The following is a 19,163-nucleotide window of genomic DNA, read 5'->3' on the forward strand; positions in this document are numbered from 1 at the left end:
TCTATAAGTCTAGAATATATAAATAAACTATTGTTGTATGTAAAGTAAATAAGGTTTTTAAAATGTTTAAGAAGCTTAATTTAAAATTAAATTAAAATGCAGAGCCCCCCGGACCTCTGGCCAGGACCTGGGCAGTGTGAGTGCCACTGAAAATCAGCCTGTGTGCCGCCTTCGGCACACGTGCCATCGGTTTCCCACCCCTGGTTTATGCCTTTGGAGTACATTTTCCTCTCCCAATTTCCTGCTGGAAACTCCCTCTGAAGAATTCTCTTCAGAGCTGCTTGGTCCCACTGTGCAGCCCCATAAAAGGGTCACTGGTATGGTTTACTGCTTTGAAATGCTGCCAGAACCTGTCATTTCATGTGGCTCCAATGGCTGGTTCACTGGCCTATGGTAAGCTGCCACAATCAGCACATAATTGACCCTCCCTCCCTACTTACCCATGAAGGAGAAGCAGGACTATTTTTAAAGGAATAAAAATGGGCCGTGATTTTCACAAGCAACTAGTGATTTTGTGAGCCGAGTTTTTGGGTGCCCAACCTGAGACACCTTAAAGAGGACCAATGTCAGAGGCAGGTGGTTCAGGCCCTCTCAAGGGGTCTGAAACACTAGGGCATAGCTGTCCAAGAACTACTGAGCTCTGATGGAGATCCAAGTGGCGAGGCTGCTGCCGCTGCCCCAGCCTCAGCCTCACTGCAGTCAGGGGAGAAAGGGGGAACATGCTAACAGAAGGCAAAACATTTTTGGCATTCAAACAGTTGCTATCCATTCTGAAGGACACAATACGTGCATGTGAACTGGTGGCAAATGAGTCCCAGACATCGACTTTGTTCTGTATCTAAGGATATCACTAAATACTGTCTATGCAATGTCATTGTTTCCATAACAACTAAAGCATTTCAAATGGAACAGAGAGAGACTAAAATAAGACAAATGGGGGGCATGAACATGGTATGTGATGGCATGGTGTTGTGTGGTGTTAACGTCCACTAGTTTTGGATGAATTGCATAATTCATTAATAACTTCACCATTGATAAATAATGAGGTCATTCCAGACCTGTGCAATAAAAACTTTATACCTCCCCACCACAAAGTCTCCATTTTTGTAATATTTTGTTTTCAAATTGAAATTAAGTTTTAAATCTTTTAAAGTCATTTTCTCCTACCAGTTCCCTAAAACCATGGCTGGTGAGGAACTTGGATGGATAACCCTTAGCCTAAAGTTTTGCCATCAGTTGGAGAATATTTCGATAGCAATATGGGTTTAGTAACCAATACCACTTCTCACTACTTCCTCACTTTGCACACAAGGATTACAAAGAATTTTGCAAATGTTAATTAAGCCTTACAACAACCAACAATATTTTCCATAGAAATACACACACACACACACAAAAATGCAGAAAATAAACAATCTAACAAATGTACACACTTCATGCAACTTATTTTTGAGAACTGTACTGAAAATAGCTTTTAAGGCCCTTCAAGTTGAATTCTTGGATATAGGTCATAATGGCAGATAGCACACGTAATTTTCCTCGTCCATAACATTCTCCAGTCACACACAACATTTCAGATGCGAGAATCTTTGGTCTATAGAATATGATATAGTGCAGAAGGCTCAATAAGTGTTCTACACTTTCTGTAGTTCCCTGATCCCCAACATTAGACTGTATTACTGTGCTTGTTTCTATCTTCCTCACCAGCGTTAAAATGCTGTGGCATGAACTCAATAAGGATTATACATGAGTTTTTGCTCACACATGCTTTTGGATCACTTTATTTTTATAAAGTAATCTGAACTCAGCTGCCACACTAACATTCACCATCATCAAAAACTGCCAAGGCAACCGGGGAAATGTTTCTAACATTTGCTAAGGTGGTTCACTTATGACATACAGGATGCAAGTACTTATGACATACAGGATGCATTTTAATGTAACTACTCTTAAAAAAATTCCAAAGATGTAGAAAAAAGCAACCAATCATGAAACTGAAGAAGATTCAGAATAATTCCAACATATTTCGCCATGACTAAAGACTGAGAGGTAGGTCTGAGGGAATCTACGGTGTCAGGACTGAACTAGATAGTGGGAACTACAGCCAGTGTTGTAGCTTGGTTATCAAGAGGACTAAAAAGGCCAGTGGAAGTAAATATAGTTAGGCGTTAACATCTTTTCTTCAACAATTTAAAAAGGTACTAAAATCTTATCCAATTAGAGAATATATGCTGACAGAAGAACATCTCTATTATTAAGGTTGAAGGCTAACCTTCCATTATCAGCCTTAGGATTGTGGTTACCAACACCACCTTAAATCAACCTGAAATTTTCACATGCTTGGGTTTATTCCACGTTAGAGTTTTCCCTAGAAGGTCTGAGACACATCAGGTAAGGCATTTGGGAGATTAAAAAACAACAACAAAACTTCCTGGGCTTTTCTGGTTTTAAAAAGAGGGAGGGGACCGACCATGCACAACTCTTATAACTGACTTGTCTTTTTTGCTTCTGCTTCTTCACAAATGGAGCTATAGTATTTGCCAGCGGTTCTCAAACTTCACTGCATCAGAACCCACTTCTGATGACAAAGTTACTACATGACCTGGGAGGGTGGGGGAAGAGGGAGGGAGCCCGAGCCCTGCCACCCCAGGTGGGGGTGGAGATCGGGCTTCAGCTTCAGCCCTGGATCCCAGTAAGTCTAACGCAGGCCTTGGCGACCCCATTAAAATACTCTGGGGTCCTGAGCCACAATTTGAAAACCGCTGGTATTTGCTATATGGAGCTTTGTTTTGTAGTAGGAGATAATAGGGGACATGAGGAAGTACTCTCTTCAACCAACTTGCTTTAGCTTAAGGAAGAACTATGCACAAGCTTTATCTTCAGACATTTGTCTTTTCAATGTCATACAAAGCTGCCTCTGAATTAGATACTATCTGTATAGTACAGAAGATCAAACATCAGTTAAAAGAATGGCAGATTTTATTGTGCATCTGAAATAGAACATTGTTTCATATTTCCCTCAGTCAGTCTACCTTCCATCACAATAAAGCTGATTTATCAGAGGCCAATAATTAAAGTGTAGGATTTAAACATCATTATTTTATATTTAAAAATATAAGTCCTTGACGATTTTTGCAACACTTACCTCAATTACCCTGGAGTCAAAGTCTTCGTAAGTTTCTGTTGGGAGAAATGAAACAAATATGTACTTCATTTATTTGGTCCTAACTATCAATACAGCACTAGGGTGACCTGTGATGACAGGTGATATAATATTACAAAGGGACAAAGCTTCTTATACAAATCTAATTTATAATCCCTGCAGCATGTAGACTCTGTGGGCATGGCTTGCAATTTATATACACTAAACTAAAGGTCACTGCTTGTTTTCTTTACAGTGATCTGCAAAGATATTTTTAAATGATCAAATTCATTTAGAAATGTATGCTCCCTAAATTCAAAATAAGACAGGCATTCAGCACATTTATAGAGTAATAACAACGAGAAGTCCTTGTGGCACCTTAGAGACTAACAAATTTATTTGGGCATAAGCTTTCATGAGCTAGAACCCACTTTATCAGATGCACCTTTAGTTTTCCATTTCAGGGTACACAAAGTTCAGGTTTGCTGTGGATTACTGGCCTCTGCCCTTTGGGAAGCCCCAGCATGCATCATGCTGATGACACATTTGCCATGCCACCTCACTGAAACAAGCCTATCAAGACAAGATCAATCCTGGGAGGTTTTGCTGTTTGCTTACAATACAGCATAATTCTGTAAGTTTCTTAATATTCTTATTTTATATCCCATTGGGTAGGATAAAATATCAAGTTTTGGAACCATGCACTATTGTTAAAAATAACATGGAACTTGCCTTGTCAGCAATGTTCTGTAGTGTGATGTCAGAAGCAAAGCACATACTGGGGTATCTTACAGAGCCAAAGGGGGGGGGATGCATAGTGAGTTTAGACTTCATGGAGTTACAGTATAAATGGAACAGAGATGTTATAAACGTACTAACCGCTTATCTCATTCCAATTATTTGGGGCACTCAGCACATCTTTCTACACTGAGGAGCGCAGCTTCCTCCTGCAGAGCATGGAAGCTCTACAGGTGCACAAGACATCAGTATGGAATTAGTTTTGTACTGGACTTGGTGGTGCATTGGAACTATGGTGATAACTAACTACAGTACTGCGATGTATTTCAACTTCAAATGTCAGCATTACATGTTTTTGTAAAACATGGAAAGTTCTAGTCCTAAATTATCTTGAAAATTTAAAATTAGAGAGTTGTGAAAGTAAAAATAAAAATTGTGACATTTACTTAAATAGAACAAACATTTTCCGCACCCCACCATACTTGTAACAACTCAAGAGTTAAACAGATCTGGTTCAAACTTCTTACCTTTTCCTTCACCCCTTCCCCAGAAACATCTGGGCTGAGACTAAGCTTGGGAAATGCCAGATCAAATGGCAAACTTGTAAGTTACTGTAACTTTAACTTCTATAATTAACAACAGATATCTCTCCAAAACAATCATTTGTATTACACTGATGCCTTGAGGCTCCAACCAAAACCAGGATCCATTGTGTAACTAAGAGATGGTCCCTGCCACAAAGATCTTATAAATCAAAATAGCCAAGACAGAGTGGAAGAAGGAAGTAGAATTATCTCCATTGTAGAGATGGGGAAAAGTGGCTACCTACCTTCCCATAACTGTTGTTCTTCAAGATGTGCTGGATATATGTCCATTCCACTATAGATGTGTGTGCACCCTATACACGGGTGTTGGGCCAATGGACGCTGCTTGTTAAAATCTCTGGATTTGGGTGCACGCGTATCCCACATGTGGGATTCACACAGGGACCAGCACTTGAAGAATTTTATTTTCTTCAGGAATTTGTTCAAATCTCAGATCTAAACTAGGCCTGAGACCCCCTTTTGCTTTGGTGATCAGGAAGTAGGGGGAACAGAAGCCTTTTCCCCTGGGGGAAAATGGAACTTCCTCTATGGTCTCTGCCTGAAGAAGAGAGTGGACCCCTGTTGAAGGGCAATCTCGTGACAGTGGTCCCTGAAGAGGGATGGGAAAAGAGGCGGGATAGAATTAACTGGATGGCAGGCCCCCATTCCACCATGTTTGAGACCTGCCGATCTGACTTTATGTGACCCCACCACTTAGGAAACGACATAAGCGATTGGTAAATAAAAGATAGGGAACAGATGGAACAGGAGGCTGGTACACTGTCCTTGAGTCAAAATGCCTGCTTGGAAGGGGGTGGGTGGATGGTATGAGCCCACTGATGCTGAAGAGGGCCATGGGGGGCACCTCCTATAATCCCTTTCCATTTTTCTTGGTGGATTTTGGAATCAGGGAGCAAAACTCTGGTGTCTGAATGGCTGCTGTGGAAGAAATTGCTTCCTCCCCTGTCACTGGAGTATAGATTACAAGGGATTTGAGTGCTGGTCATCCTGGAATCCCTGAGGCTATGAATCTTGTCGTCCATTTTCTCTGAAAACAGACAGGGGCCTTCAAAAGAAAGGTCTTGGATTGTGTGTTGGACCTCTAGGGGAAATCCAGTTGACTGCAACCATAAACACCTTCTCATATCCAAACTGTTATCCAAAACTGTTTTGGAGGGCAGTTCTGGTGACCAGTTTACCCTCCTCACTCATCGCTGCAAACTCTTGTCTACACTCCTCGGGTAACTTGTCTTTAAACTTCTTAACGTTCTCCCAGAAGGTGAAGTCATGGCGACTCAGGGGTGCCTGCTGGTTTTCAATCCTGAGTTGCAGCTTCCTGAAGAATAAAGCTTGCAACCAAACAGATCCAGCCTCTCTGAGCCTTTGCTTTTTGGCGTGGAAGCTCGATGTCCCTGCCTTTCCTGCTTAGTGGTGGCTGCCACCACAGGAGAGCCTGGGGAGTGGGTGGTGACAGTAAAAATGAGCATACCCCTTAGAGTGGACAAAGCACCTCCTCTGGGCTCGGTGCCTGCCAAAGAGCCATGACTGGCTCCAGGATGATTTCATTAACTGGCAGAGCCACCCTAGGCCAGAGTCATCGATATCAGGATGTCCATCTACTGGTGAGACCTTTCGGACACTTCTTTTGCCTGAATGCCAAGTTAAGAGGCCGCTTTTTAAAAGCTCTTGATGGACTCTGTGGCCCTCTGACATGGTGAGTAATTTGAGGGGCCAATAGCCTCAGCTGATGATAAAGATGAGGAGGCAACAGGCATCTGACGTGGTTCTGGTCCACAGCTTGCGGTGGAGAGGCTGCCTGCATGAGTTCCAGCTGCTCAGTACCTGTCTCAATAGCAGATATCAGAGAACAGTGCTCTTGGTGCCCGAAACCAGTCTCTGCACCGGGTTCTGGAGGGTAGTGCGTTTGGTGCCTGTGTCTCCAGTGCACCAGGAGGGTTGAGAGCAGGACCTGGCTGAAGGGGGAATGCCCCCACAGTGACCAGAATGGCCACTGGTATGGGCCTGGGACCCCTCCTTATCCATGGCATTGACCTTTAGCTGGGGCCCATTGGGTTTGCCACATGGCGCTGTAGTACCAATGACTCTGATGGGGTGGGGAACGTGCTATGTCCTGGATGGGACAGAAATGACCTCACCTCTGAGCCTGAGGAGTCAGATGCCTCTGACAGGGAGGGGTGGAGAGACAGCCTGAGCCCAGGAATGGCGGTAGCGGGGAAATAGAGGAGGCTTTCCTCTTGACAAGACAAGCTTCAAGGGAGGCTTGGGTAACCATGCTGCAGGATCTCAGTGCAGTGAGCTATAAGCCGCAGGTATCGACATGGGTTGCAGACCTTCTACTGCCACGATACCAGTACTGAGTGACTAAACATGTTTCTTGGGGCTGCTGGGGTGTTTCTGGGGTGGCTGGGTGTGACACTGCCTGCTGGCTCTGTTAATGTCCTTTATGGGAGAGCTCGACAGACCTGACACAGGTCCCGAAGGTGGAGATCCCCCTTGGGAGGTGATGAGCGTTCCAGGGATGGCCTTTCTCCCAAATGCTTTGTGGAGTGTCTGCCTCTGTCTTGCTTTGGTACCGACACAGAAGAACAAGAGGCAGAACCTGAGGAAGGTCTGAGTCTTTTCTTTGGTACCGAAGAATGGGACCGAGGAACTGCAAACATGTCTGGTGGGGTACTCTGTACCAAACTGATGTAGTTGGGGTGCTTTCCCTGTGTGACGACTCTGACGGGGGTCAAAGTACTGCTTCCATGAGCAAGCCCTTAAGCCTCACCATGCTCTCGCTTTTTGGGCAGGGCTTGAAGCTTTTCCAGATGTGACATTTGTCACTAATGTGAGATTCTCCCAAACATTTCAGGCAGGATGGATGCTGGTGACTGACTGGCACAGATCCTGCAGAACTTAAACCCCAACGAGCAAGGCATCATTCCAGTACAGGTCCCAGTACCAAGAAAAAAGGGTCAAGAGAGACCAAAACCAGACACCTAGCCCTAAAACTATCAAAATTGACTAAAACTAACTATACCCAACAAGCTACTAAAGTACAGATATGTAGAAAGCATAGTGAGGGAAGTACGTGAATCACTCAAGCCTGGATTCGCTCCGACAACCATCACTGGCATTAAGGAGGAACTGAGGTGGGTGGCTCCGCTCTGATACCAGCCTGCTGTGGCGTATGCTAACAGAGGGTGCTCGAGCCGCTTCAACAGATACTGCTGAGGAAAACAAATCTCTGACGTCTGTGCTTGGGGTGTGCGCACACCTGCCGTGGCACCAACATGTGCAATCTCTGGAAGAAGTAGTGAGGCACAGAACGGTTAAGTGACTTGCTCAAAGGCACTCAGTCTGGGGCAGAGCTGGAGACAGAAACTCAGAAACAGGTATCCTGAAACTCAGAAACAGGTATCCTGAAACTCAGTACAGTGCCTTGATGACAAGACCAACCTTCCTCTCTCAATTCAGTCTGAAACTCTTGGGGCACCATTACTCAATTCTTGAGAGGTCATAACTCTGTATTTATTCCAGGACCAAAGTTACACACTCTATTCTTCCTAGCTCTTCACTGCTGAAGAAGTGCTGGGGGGAATAAACAGTTGTGCACAGTATGTTCCAAGTGATGATCCATTTGTATATTTCATCATTTGCATGCATGAGCTGCCTACTTGCATAACTGTTACTCAGATGACTACCCTAAGTGAACTGAATGTATATGCATTGATTGGAAACTGTCATATTGCTAGAGGATGTAACAATTCTATAAATGGCTCCCTTCCATCATGTCTACACTATTCTCTAGTATTATTTTAGAATATTTTGAATGATATAATATTAGACAATCTACGATGATTCAAGCAAACAAGCAAGTAACCATGAGACTTATTTGATACAGATTTCTATACAACTACAGGGAAAAAAATCTTGCCACTTCAAATCAACCATAATATGTTAGTGCAATACTTTAAAGGGTATTCAGTTTAAAGGGCTGCCTGAAAAATTTCTCTGTAATCAGTCAAATGCAACTATAGCATCATTTTTCTGCCCTGTAGGAGTCAGGAAGCAATCTTTACAAAACTAAACCTTTCACATAACATTCATGATTTAGTCTTTTCAGAATGGTGATAAGAAAACACTGGCCAGGTATATGCTACACCTGAGGTACCAAAGGGCATGACCCTTCTTTTCTCTATATAAATTATATGAATAAATGTAAGCTTCCCCTCTGCAAGTTACTTTTGAAAACAGAATTCCATTTCAGAAATGTCTCATAAGGGACAAAAAGCAAATCCAAGAGCATGGCAGAATTTTGAGTATTCTGTACCACTATCCTTTGCTATTGCTCATTTGGCTCATGAAAGCTAGGGCAGAAAGGATACAAACTAAGCAGAAATGCAGTCAGATCCTTTTGACTGGCCTGTGCTCTAACACCCACTTTGGGAAAAGGCACAATAAGCAAGTCTCTTTGGCACAGCCTTTGGCAAATGCCATTATTTACTTTATAAACAAACAAATTCTCTTGGTGATGGACCTTGCCAATAGGACTGGTCACATCTTTGCCAAGGTTCCTGTTTCAGAACTTACTGAACACTAAATAAACTCTCTTATCTGACTATTTTAAACATTAATAATAATTTGTTTCTGGTCATGCCCACAACAAGCTGTATGCTTCCTAGCCAGGAAAGACGCACGGTTCCTGCCATGAAGAGCTTACATTCTAAAGGAAAAGGAGTCAGTAGGCCTCTCATATGGCAGGTGAGAGAACTTTCAAATACCAACAACTCAAAAAACATACCGCTCTTAAACAAGCATTTGTGGCGCTAAGCTTCTATAGATGGCTGAATCAGACAGCATGGTGAACAAGATACATGGGGAAGAAGAAAGTTGCTGCTTACCAACAGCAGTTCTTCCTCCATAGAGCCACACTGCACATACCTGGGTGCAGAACCTGCAGAACTTGGCAGTGAGGGCAAACACACGGCCCTCCATCCCTGACTGCTATAGAAGGGTATAAGTAACCCACCCCGCCTAGCCTTCCCTCAGGAAAAGGTCTTGCTGACTGAATCATTTTTCCAGTTGAGTTATTCCACCACCTTACATGGAGGTATGAGAACGTATACATGGCCAAAACAGATGCTGTCCCAGCGATTAGCTGCGAAGTTTGGATTAGGCTAGAAGTGACCATTCTGATAATCTAGGATGATCGGCACATCACAGGTCTGAGAACGTCACCCAAGGAGCCCTCCATTAAGCCTTGTGATTGAGCTAGAGTGTGTATTTAGAAAGTCTAATCTTGACTTAAAAGTCTCTGAGTAATGGAAGATCCACCATTACCTCTAAGACAGTGGTGGCCAAGCTGTAGATAAATCTGAACAGACAGAGGCATAATCTCACAGAACAGTGAGGTAATGGTTCCAGTTTCCATGGCTTTGGTGCAAACGCACCCTTGGAACATTATATGGCGTCCCATGCAGCATATTACTGGAAAATATTGGCAAACTGGAGGGAGTTTATACAAAACAAAAACCCACAAACTGATTGGGGGGGGGGGGCGGGGCTGAAAGAAGTAACTTGAAAGAAGATTAGAAAACCTTAATATGCATCATTTGGGAAGGGCTCCGTGTATTCTGCAGCCATTAAATTTGCCACAGAATCCATCCCTTGCTGCAGAAATATGCTCCAGAAGCTAGACTTTAGTTTAAGAAAAATAAATTATGCTACTGGCTCTTATGGGTGTGAAGAAAACTTTGAAAACATCAATCAAGTTTAATAGGTGCAATTACATCTGAGCCTGCAGAGAGCCTGAAACAATCCTGCAGAGAAATGTGAACTGTCTGATAAATCTCAATGGAATATTACCAGAAAAACCTAAACATGACAATATAAATGTCAACGTTAACTGTTTCACAGACATTACTCTGCTGAGTGTTACTTGTTTTCACATTTAATTTGTTAAAAACTTTTTAGTTCTAAATGAAGCTGTCATAGAATTTCTAGTTATCACAAAAGACTGTTACAGAGACTCTAGGAGAGTGGTGGGCAACCTGCAGCCTACATGCGGCCCATTAGGGTAATCTGCTGGCGGGCTGAGAGACATTTTGCGGACGTTGACCATCCGCAGGCACGGACCCTCGCAGCTCCCAGTGGCCGTAGTTCGCCGTTCCCGGCCAATGGGGGCTGCGCAGTGGCGGCCAGCACTTTCCTGTGTTCCACTGCCTTCCACAGCTCCCATTGGCGGGGAACGGCGAACCACAGCCACTGGGAGTTGCGGGGGGCTGTGCCTGCGGACGGTCAACGTCCACAAAATGTTTCGCGGACTGCAATTAGCTTACCCTGATGGGCTGCATGCAGCCCGCAGGTTGCCCACCACTGATCTAGGACATGAAACAGAATTTAGCCTCACCTTGCCACCAACTGCACGGGGCCTTGAGTTTGGGTAAGAGGTTTAAATATGCGAGGCGATAGCCTTATACTTATCTCCTATAATTTGTATTTCTAATATGACATTTTATTAGCCATTCTTTCCTTGTTTATGCTAACAAGGAATTTTTATTTCTGTTACTAAGCTAACGGGAACAATACAAATATGGCTACATCTTGTACTCAGGGCTGCTGATGTAAGACATACAAAAAGTGTTTTCATATTTTAAGACTCACAAAAGTTAAACTGAGAAGCAGTCAACTAGTGCTGAGCATTAATGTAACAACTGTCAGTCCAGTTAAGATTACTCACTCTTTAGTTTAACTGCCTGGGTTTTTTGTATAAAAATTCTTATAGTTCCTAGTATAGAGGAGAATAATTATAAAGAAATTTAAAATGCTGGGAAAGTACGGATTCTTCTTCCCCTGCCTCTCTCTAAGAAGGTAATTACATTCAGACTTCTTACCTCCATTAAGACCTGGATCAGGGGGCCCCAGACTGATGCCTCCCCAGGAACTTCCAGTCCAGCCTCTCTCTCTCTTCACCTTTGTTTTTCTTCTCTTCTCCCACTCATCCCTCTGCCGGATAATTTCAGACTGCACCTTCTCCCGCTCCTCTTTGTCTCGCTGACCAATTGTCTGGACTGCCCCACTTTTCATTACAGGAGTGTTGAGACCAGGCCAAAGGAAACCAGAACGTCCTTAAGAAAAGCGAAACGTGAAAAGATTTTCCTCACATTTAATGTAAAATTAAAGGTTAAAACTCAACAGTACATAAGGTGAATTTAATAAAATGGAGGTTTTAATGTTCACTTATATTTCAACTGCTTTTCACAAGACAGAATTTGTATTAAAAGCTGGAAATGGAGCTATGTGAAATGGAGCATCATTATCAAAATCACCTAAGAAAAAAGGAGAGAGAGAGAGAGAGCGCTCATCTCACGCTGTCATAACTCCACAGAAATTAACGCCAATGTGCTAACTGCACTGCTTATAAAAAGTATTACAAATAGATAGGGTTGTCAGGTGTCTGTTTTTCGGTTGGAATGCCCTGCCCTGGCTCCACACGGCTTTTGGAAGCAGCCAGCATGTCCTGCTCCTAGGCGCAGGGGCAGCCATGGGGGCTCTGCGTGCTGCCCCTACCCCAAGTGCTGGCTCCACAGCTCCCATTGGCTGGGAACGGCTGACAATAGGTGCTGCAGGGGTGGTGCCTGTGGGGGGCGGGCAGTGCACAGAGCCCACTTCCCCCTTCGCCTAGGAGCCAGACATGCCAGCCACTTCCAGGGGCTGCCTGAGTTAAGTGCTGCTGGGCCGGGCCCGCATGCTGAATCCCCTCCCGCACCTCAACACCCTATCCCATCTGTGAGCCTCTTCCTGCACCCAAACTCCCACCCAGAGCCCACCCCCCTCGCCCCCTCCCGCAACTCAACCCCCTCCCCATCCCTGAGCCGCCTCCCGCACCCAAACCCCCTCCTGGAGCCCATGCCCCCTTCTGTACCCCAAGCCGCTCATCCCCAGATCCATCCCAGAGCCCACACCCCCAGCCAGAGCCCTCACCCTCCTCTTGCACCCCAACCCCCTGCCCCAGCCTGGTGAAAGTGAGGATGCAGGAGAACGAGCGATGGAGGGAGTGGGGAATGGAGTGAGCGGGGGCGTGGCCTCGGAGGGGTGGGGAAAGGGTGTTCGGTTTTGTTCAGTTAGAAAGTTGCCAACCCTAATTACAAACCAAAAACACTATGAATGGTAAGAGCAACACATTTACCAGTCCTATGGTTATTTATGCATTTACCTTCTCCAATGATCTGGCCTCTATTGAGATCCCTCCTGAACTTTTTCTTGGTTCGCTTTCCTCTTCCTTTCCTTGCTCCAGCACCGGTCTCTGCCAAAACCCCTTTCCACAGCTCATCAGCTGTCACTGTAATGAAATGGCTATCGTAAGTATGGCACCCGAATAATTAATATTGGTAACATTACTGAACAAAATATTCAAGATGCTAACCCTTAGTTGATCCATTCTGGGAATGCATAACACCCCTCCCCCCATTAGTGCCTGTTTAAGCAAGCATGTATTCTTTGGCCTGTATCCTTCTCTCTCTCCACTACTCTCTCTGTCCCCATCTCTTTTTGGCCCTGGGTGCATTGGGTCTCAAAGCAAATTAATGGAACTCTGTTTAAACACTGTTCAAAACAACAATGGTTTCTAAAATGGTTTGCATTGCCACTGCAGAGGAGGTGAAACCACATAAGTACTGTGGTAAGGAAGGTACCCATGTGAGCACAGGGTTTAAAATCTATTTTGAATTTTGTTTTAAATCAACACCGTTCCTCGACAGTGTAATGTTTTAATGGCCTTGATAGCACAAGACAGGAACACAACAAGATCATTCACTAGTAACTGACATTGGCAATAGCAGTCACTGCTCTCTGTGACACAGCGACACATTCGTGCCAGCTGGCAAAGAGTTCACTGTTTTGTAACAGCAACGCCTAGCAGGCCTTACCAAATCACTACACCTAGCACACCACTTCCATGGTATTTACTCATAAACAATGTCATGTGACAGCTCTCAGAAAAGCTTGTGGCACAGTGATCCTCTCAATCATTGTGAGATATATGTACAGATGATATTTAGGGAACTGTGCATGATGAGTCATGACTTCCCTTTACAAAAACCATGTTTACTCTTCCCCAACAGATCATGTTCATCTATACGTCTGATCATTCTATTCTTTCCTATAGTTTCAACCAATTTGCCTGTTACTGAAGTGAGGCTTACAGCAATTACCAGGATCATCTCTGCAGCCTTTTTTAAAAATTGGTGTCACCTTAGTTATCCTCCAGTCACCTGGTACTGAAGGTGATTTCAGTGATAGGTTACACACCACAGTTGTTAGTTCTGCAATTTTATAGTTGAGTTCCTTCACAACTCTTGGAGGAACACGCCCTGGTCAAGGTGACGTAACACTATTTCGTTTATCAATTTGTTCCTAAATCTCCTCTATTGACCCCTAAAATCTGGGACATTCCTAATATTTATCACCTAAAGAGAATGGCTCAGGTATGGGAATCTCCCTCACATGCTCTGCAGTGAAGACCGATGCAAATAATTCATTTAGCTTCTCTGCAATGGTCTTGTCTTCCTTGAGTATTTCTTTAGCACTGTGATTATCCAGTGGCCCCAATGACTGTTTGGCAGGCTTCCTGCTTCTGATGTACTTAAACATATTTTTGCTGTTAGATTGTGTGCCTTTACTAGTTATTCTTCAATTTTTTTGGCCTGCCTAATTACACTTTTATACTAGCCTTCCAGAGTTTATGCTCCTTTCGTTGTATCAGTTAATGCTTTCATACACTGATGGAATACAGGGTTCTCCCACCCTTTACATCCTTCCTTCCACCCCTCGTTGAGGTGTGATGCTTTACAGAGCATCACCATAGAACTGAACAAGACACATTCAGAAAACCAAATTAATTTCACAGCCTGCTCTATATCTTGTCTGGGCACATCTGCTGTGCCATATGGCATGGGAAGTAACCATCTTCACGTTCAGACCAAGACCTGAAAACATGCTTGCATGCATATTTACTAAGGGCTTGGCTACACTTGAAAGTTACAGCGCTGGTCGTGCAGCTGTGCAGGGCCAGCGCTGGTGTGTGGCCACATTTGCAGCATTTACAGCGCTATTGGGAGTGCTGCATTATGGGCAGCTATCCCAGCATTCAAGTGGCAACAACGTGCTTTTAAAAAGAGGGGGGTGGAGGGTGGTGTACTGTGACAGGGAGCGGGGAAGAGAGAGAGAGTGGATTTTTGGAGCCAACACTGTGTGTTAGCTTCCCTGGATTGAAAAATCACAAAATGTTCGCGAACCCTTAGTCTTAATTGCAAACAGCCTGCATCCAACGCTGTTTCTCTGTCAAGCAAACTGCTTGCCTCTCATTTGATCGTTCACAGCCAGGTACAGATAGCTCCTGTTTGCTGTGATCAGTGTTTGTTTTTTAGATAAGCAGTTCAACGGAGCTCCGATCGGAGTTCACAACAAAACAAAGAGAGGCTGCATAACAAAACAAAGAGAGTAATTTAGTTAAAAGCATTCTGGGATATCTCCTTATTCCCTGGAGGCCAATAAAAGCGCTGGTGTGTGTCCACACTTGATGAGCAGCGCTGGATCACCAGCGCTGCAATCGCTACACCCCAACCTGGCCAGGTGTACAGCCAGCGCTGCAGCCAGGGAGTTGCAGCGCTGGATGTGCCTTGCAGGTGTGGACGGTTACTAACTGCAGCGCTGGAAAGCCTCTACCAGCGCTGCAACTTGCAAGTGTAGCCAAGCCCTAACTGAGGTTACTACACTACCACTACATAAAGCTGAAACACAGGTCTTTTCTAAAAGTCAGGATTTTTAAATTAAAACTGAAATGATGTGATGAAGATATTCACAACATGTTATGAAGCCTGTTTTTCTCCCAACTAGGCCAGCTCCAATTGCAAAGCTACATATTTTCACAAAAACGTTGATGGATGCAATACATAGATATGGTATGCTATAAAGATTATATTGCCATGGCGTGCAAAAGGGTGCATTATTCATTTGTGGTTTTGTGCAGGTCAAATTTTGTGATACCCCATCTTGTGACACTAGACTGTCCTTGGACCACAAACCCAGCTGTACTTACTTTGGAGGGGGATGAAAATTAGAACACAAATTGGTGACACCCAAACATTATCTAAGATTGCAGAAAAACCAACATCATCACACTTTTAAAGTCCAATCTCTCACAATCTACCAAGATTAAAGGCATATTTCTTAGCTCATTTGAAAAGGAAGAATCCCAGCTCCCCCAAAGCATAAACAAAGAAGAAAGATTAGATTTGGGAGAGAAGTAGTTAATTTCATAGAAAGATTAAATATTGTTTAATAGGTAGAATTTTTTCCACTTGAAAACAACTTTTGCTGAATACTGTCTGATGCCAAATCAGTCATGTACCAGATTTTAACAGCAGGGATTCAAAGAAACTAATATTGTTGATACATTTTTAAAAAGGTTAGTGAACATGCCATGATAAATGTGTTTTATTCCAGAGTAGTAATGCTTGCTGGTGCCATTATAGTTAGAAATCTATATTCTCTTTATAAACTCATCTTTATAGGGGTTCTATAACAAATGTTTATTTCTAGGCCAACCATATCAGCTTCAGCTGAGAATACATTTTGTGGACAAATTTACTCTAAGTGTACAAATATTTTAGCTATTTGTAAGTTATCACACACACAAACCCCCCCTTACATTTTTTCATTTCAAATACTTTCCCCCATCCCCCCAAGCAAATAAAAGGGAATGCAAAAAAATTAAAATGTGCAAGTCGTTAGCTGAAATATGACATTGTGTCTTTAGAGACAATGGGTTGCCTGGATATTTTGTAATGGGATACAGAATCTTTAGGTAACTGATACTGGTTTACTCTGGGTTCAGATGTAGAACAACAAATACAAGACAGAGCTTTTTCAAGGGCTGGCCCAAGGCTGTGGAATGAACTCCCACAGGAATGAAAGACCTTCCCCTCTAAGTGCAAGGTGCATTTGTTTGATCTTACATTCTTTAAAAAACATATAGTATGTGTACACACACCCCTGTGCAACTTCCACCTAGGAGAGGAGGAGAGAACACATGATAGATGTTAGTCGCAGTGCTTAATGCACTAGTGAAAGGGGCTTGTATACTACAGTGCTGAGCATGGTATAAGGGCATATACAGAACAGAATTACCAGAAACTGTTTCACTGTGGTCCCTGAACAAAGTGATGGACTCATTCTGCTTCCTAGTAGAATTGGTTTTCACAGTCTATCACCACAACTGGCAGCCTTGCTGACAGATTCAGAAAAGGTCATGTATTGCCACAGTATGTAATGAGTAATTTACTCATCTACAGAGGTGGCCCTCTAGATCAGAGCTGAGGTTACAAATTGGAAAGAGTGGGGAAAGAGGACTGTATTTATGCTGTAATGACAAGAGGATTTCAGCCTCCAGAGTGGTAATGGCACCTAACAGGAACACTTAAAAATTCACAAATCTTTCTAAAACAATCCACTGAGATTTAAATATTAGCTAGTATACGTAACCTTTCTACCAATTACATTACATACCTGCTACTTACTATGCATGTGAGCAATTCATTAGACCATTATACTGCCTTTAATTTTTAATATACACATTCTCTCTGACACAATTTAATTGCCCTCAAATCAATAATCTGCATTCAAGGAAGGTGCTGAATAGTCCTATAACTGATGCACAGATAGTGTGAGGCTATTTCAATCAATGAGAACTGTTACAGTCTCAATGTCAGAAAAAATTATCTTCAAAAGATGGTAACTTTGTCCCACCAAAGCTAACCAGTCAAAATAATTTGTGGTGGTTCTAAGTATTAGCAATTCCTTTCACCAGGAGTCTTGAAAACCCCTACTCATTTGTTCTTAATGCAAATCACACCCAATTTGCATGATCACTTCTTCAACTTGCACTTATAGTATTTCCCATAACTGTGACATAAATGGCAATTTCCCGCAATAGCTTTGGGAGATGTTACTGTATTAAGTGTATGTACCATTGTGGGCCAGGGACTGTATGTAATTCCATGGGGGAGGAGGACCACAGTTCCTCCAGGAACTAAGTAGAAGGTGATTAAACTAATTCACTCAGGTTGTAACACTTCCCAAGAGGTACCACCTCCTGAAAAGGTTGCATATACTGTTTCAAACTGGATTCTCCAGAGACCAAGAGATAAAGAAAAGACTTTTAGGATAAATAGCCTCTTTTGGATATGCCTCCTTGAGCTGGACTTTATACACCTTACACCTCTAGTGAAAACATATCCCAAGAGTTACAAAACAGATACAGTAGAAATGACAACAACAGAAAGATTGCACATAAATCTTACCACACATTTCCAGCTTCTGCAAAGAGGTGATCAACGATGGGCCCTTTTTCTGTAAGCACATAATCCTAGCTCCGATACTTTATGTTAGCAAGCTAATAGTCAGGGCCATGGTGGGGTATTACAGTGTTGGAAAGTGTAAAGTGCTATATTTCACAGAAATGGCGTAATATTTATGGTCTGACAAAATTAATTACTGTGTCTCGGTGTTAATGATTCTAATATACCGGTACATGGATGTAAACTAGCACTAAAGTTTACAGGTACAATATAAAGATGGCGTCCTAGCTACAAAAGGTCCCATAAAGGTTTATGTATGCACCAAATCTGATACCTAAAAATATTCTGTCATAATGCTCTTGGTATATCACCTCAATAAATAAGTTCTCCCAATAATTACTGCAAATGCTCAAAAATTCAAAATGGCCTCTCCATAATCAAGAGTTGTTTAAAACCAATGATTCTAAAGTACAGGGGCGTATATTCTATTTCAAGGAGAAAATGTACTGGCATGAACTACAGGATATATTGCAATAGCCTCCACTCTAACAACTGATTTTTCTGTATCCATCACCATTCTATTTAAGACTATTGTAAGCACACCACATCTATGTTGTTCTGCAAGGCTCTATTTTCAAGAGTCTGAAGCTGTGGCCATTTTGAATCTACGTATCTCTGGTAAGCTTTCTGCAGCAGTGCAGTAGGTTTTTATTGTACAGCACAGTATTTCAATGGTCCAAGCAGCACTGTACATAAGAAATGCTTCTAACATGCACCATTTAAGAATACTCAAGAATACAGAACACATAATTGAAGTCCCATGCACTGCAATGAAAACATGCTTGACAGAGAGAATAAACCTTGGGGCAACAACAGGGAAGAGGAGTACTTATTGTTTAAATTGTCCTAGTCTTTTCTAAAAGAGTAAACATCTTTTGTGCACCAGTATTCCATATAGCCCTTCCTAATGCTCCTTAATGCTGTGAACAATAATTCTCTTTATGTGCGTCTCTCAAGTGTCTTCTCTTCGCCCAGCAGTTCTCGGTTGGCTTCCCCAGCTTCTCACACATGTTCTCAACTCTTCAGAACTACTATGAAGCTCTGCCTCATTTTCCCTTTCAGCAATTGTGAACTTATTTCCTTCCCTTATCAACACAGCTTCCTCTTAACACCCCTGCATGCTGCATCCACAGATCCACTTGTCACACCACCTGCCATCTCGTACATGAATCATCACTAAAAACAGTCGATTTCCTCTTTATTCTACAGTAACAAGCCTATAAGAGAATCAATTCCCTCTAACAGTACACTGTCACAATAGGAACTGCTGCTCCA

At 42.9% G+C, this 19,163-nt stretch overlaps 1 protein-coding gene across 1 annotated transcript in view; it reads right to left on the reverse strand.

The window, feature by feature from the left end:
- The window catches only part of MRPS5 (mitochondrial ribosomal protein S5), an 87,379-nt gene that overhangs the window by 42,870 nt on the left and 25,346 nt on the right, over positions 1-19,163 (reverse strand). The window contains exons 3-5 of the mRNA XM_045011532.1: positions 12,686-12,811; positions 11,364-11,597; positions 3,146-3,180 (exon numbers count right to left, since the gene is read on the reverse strand). Of these exons, the coding sequence (XP_044867467.1) occupies positions 3,146-3,180; positions 11,364-11,597; positions 12,686-12,811 (395 nt within the window). The remainder of the gene's footprint in view (positions 1-3,145; positions 3,181-11,363; positions 11,598-12,685; positions 12,812-19,163) is intronic.

This window comes from Mauremys mutica, chromosome 3 (assembly GCF_020497125.1).
Source record: "Mauremys mutica isolate MM-2020 ecotype Southern chromosome 3, ASM2049712v1, whole genome shotgun sequence".
In the NCBI taxonomy this organism is placed as follows: domain Eukaryota; kingdom Metazoa; phylum Chordata; order Testudines; family Geoemydidae; genus Mauremys; species Mauremys mutica.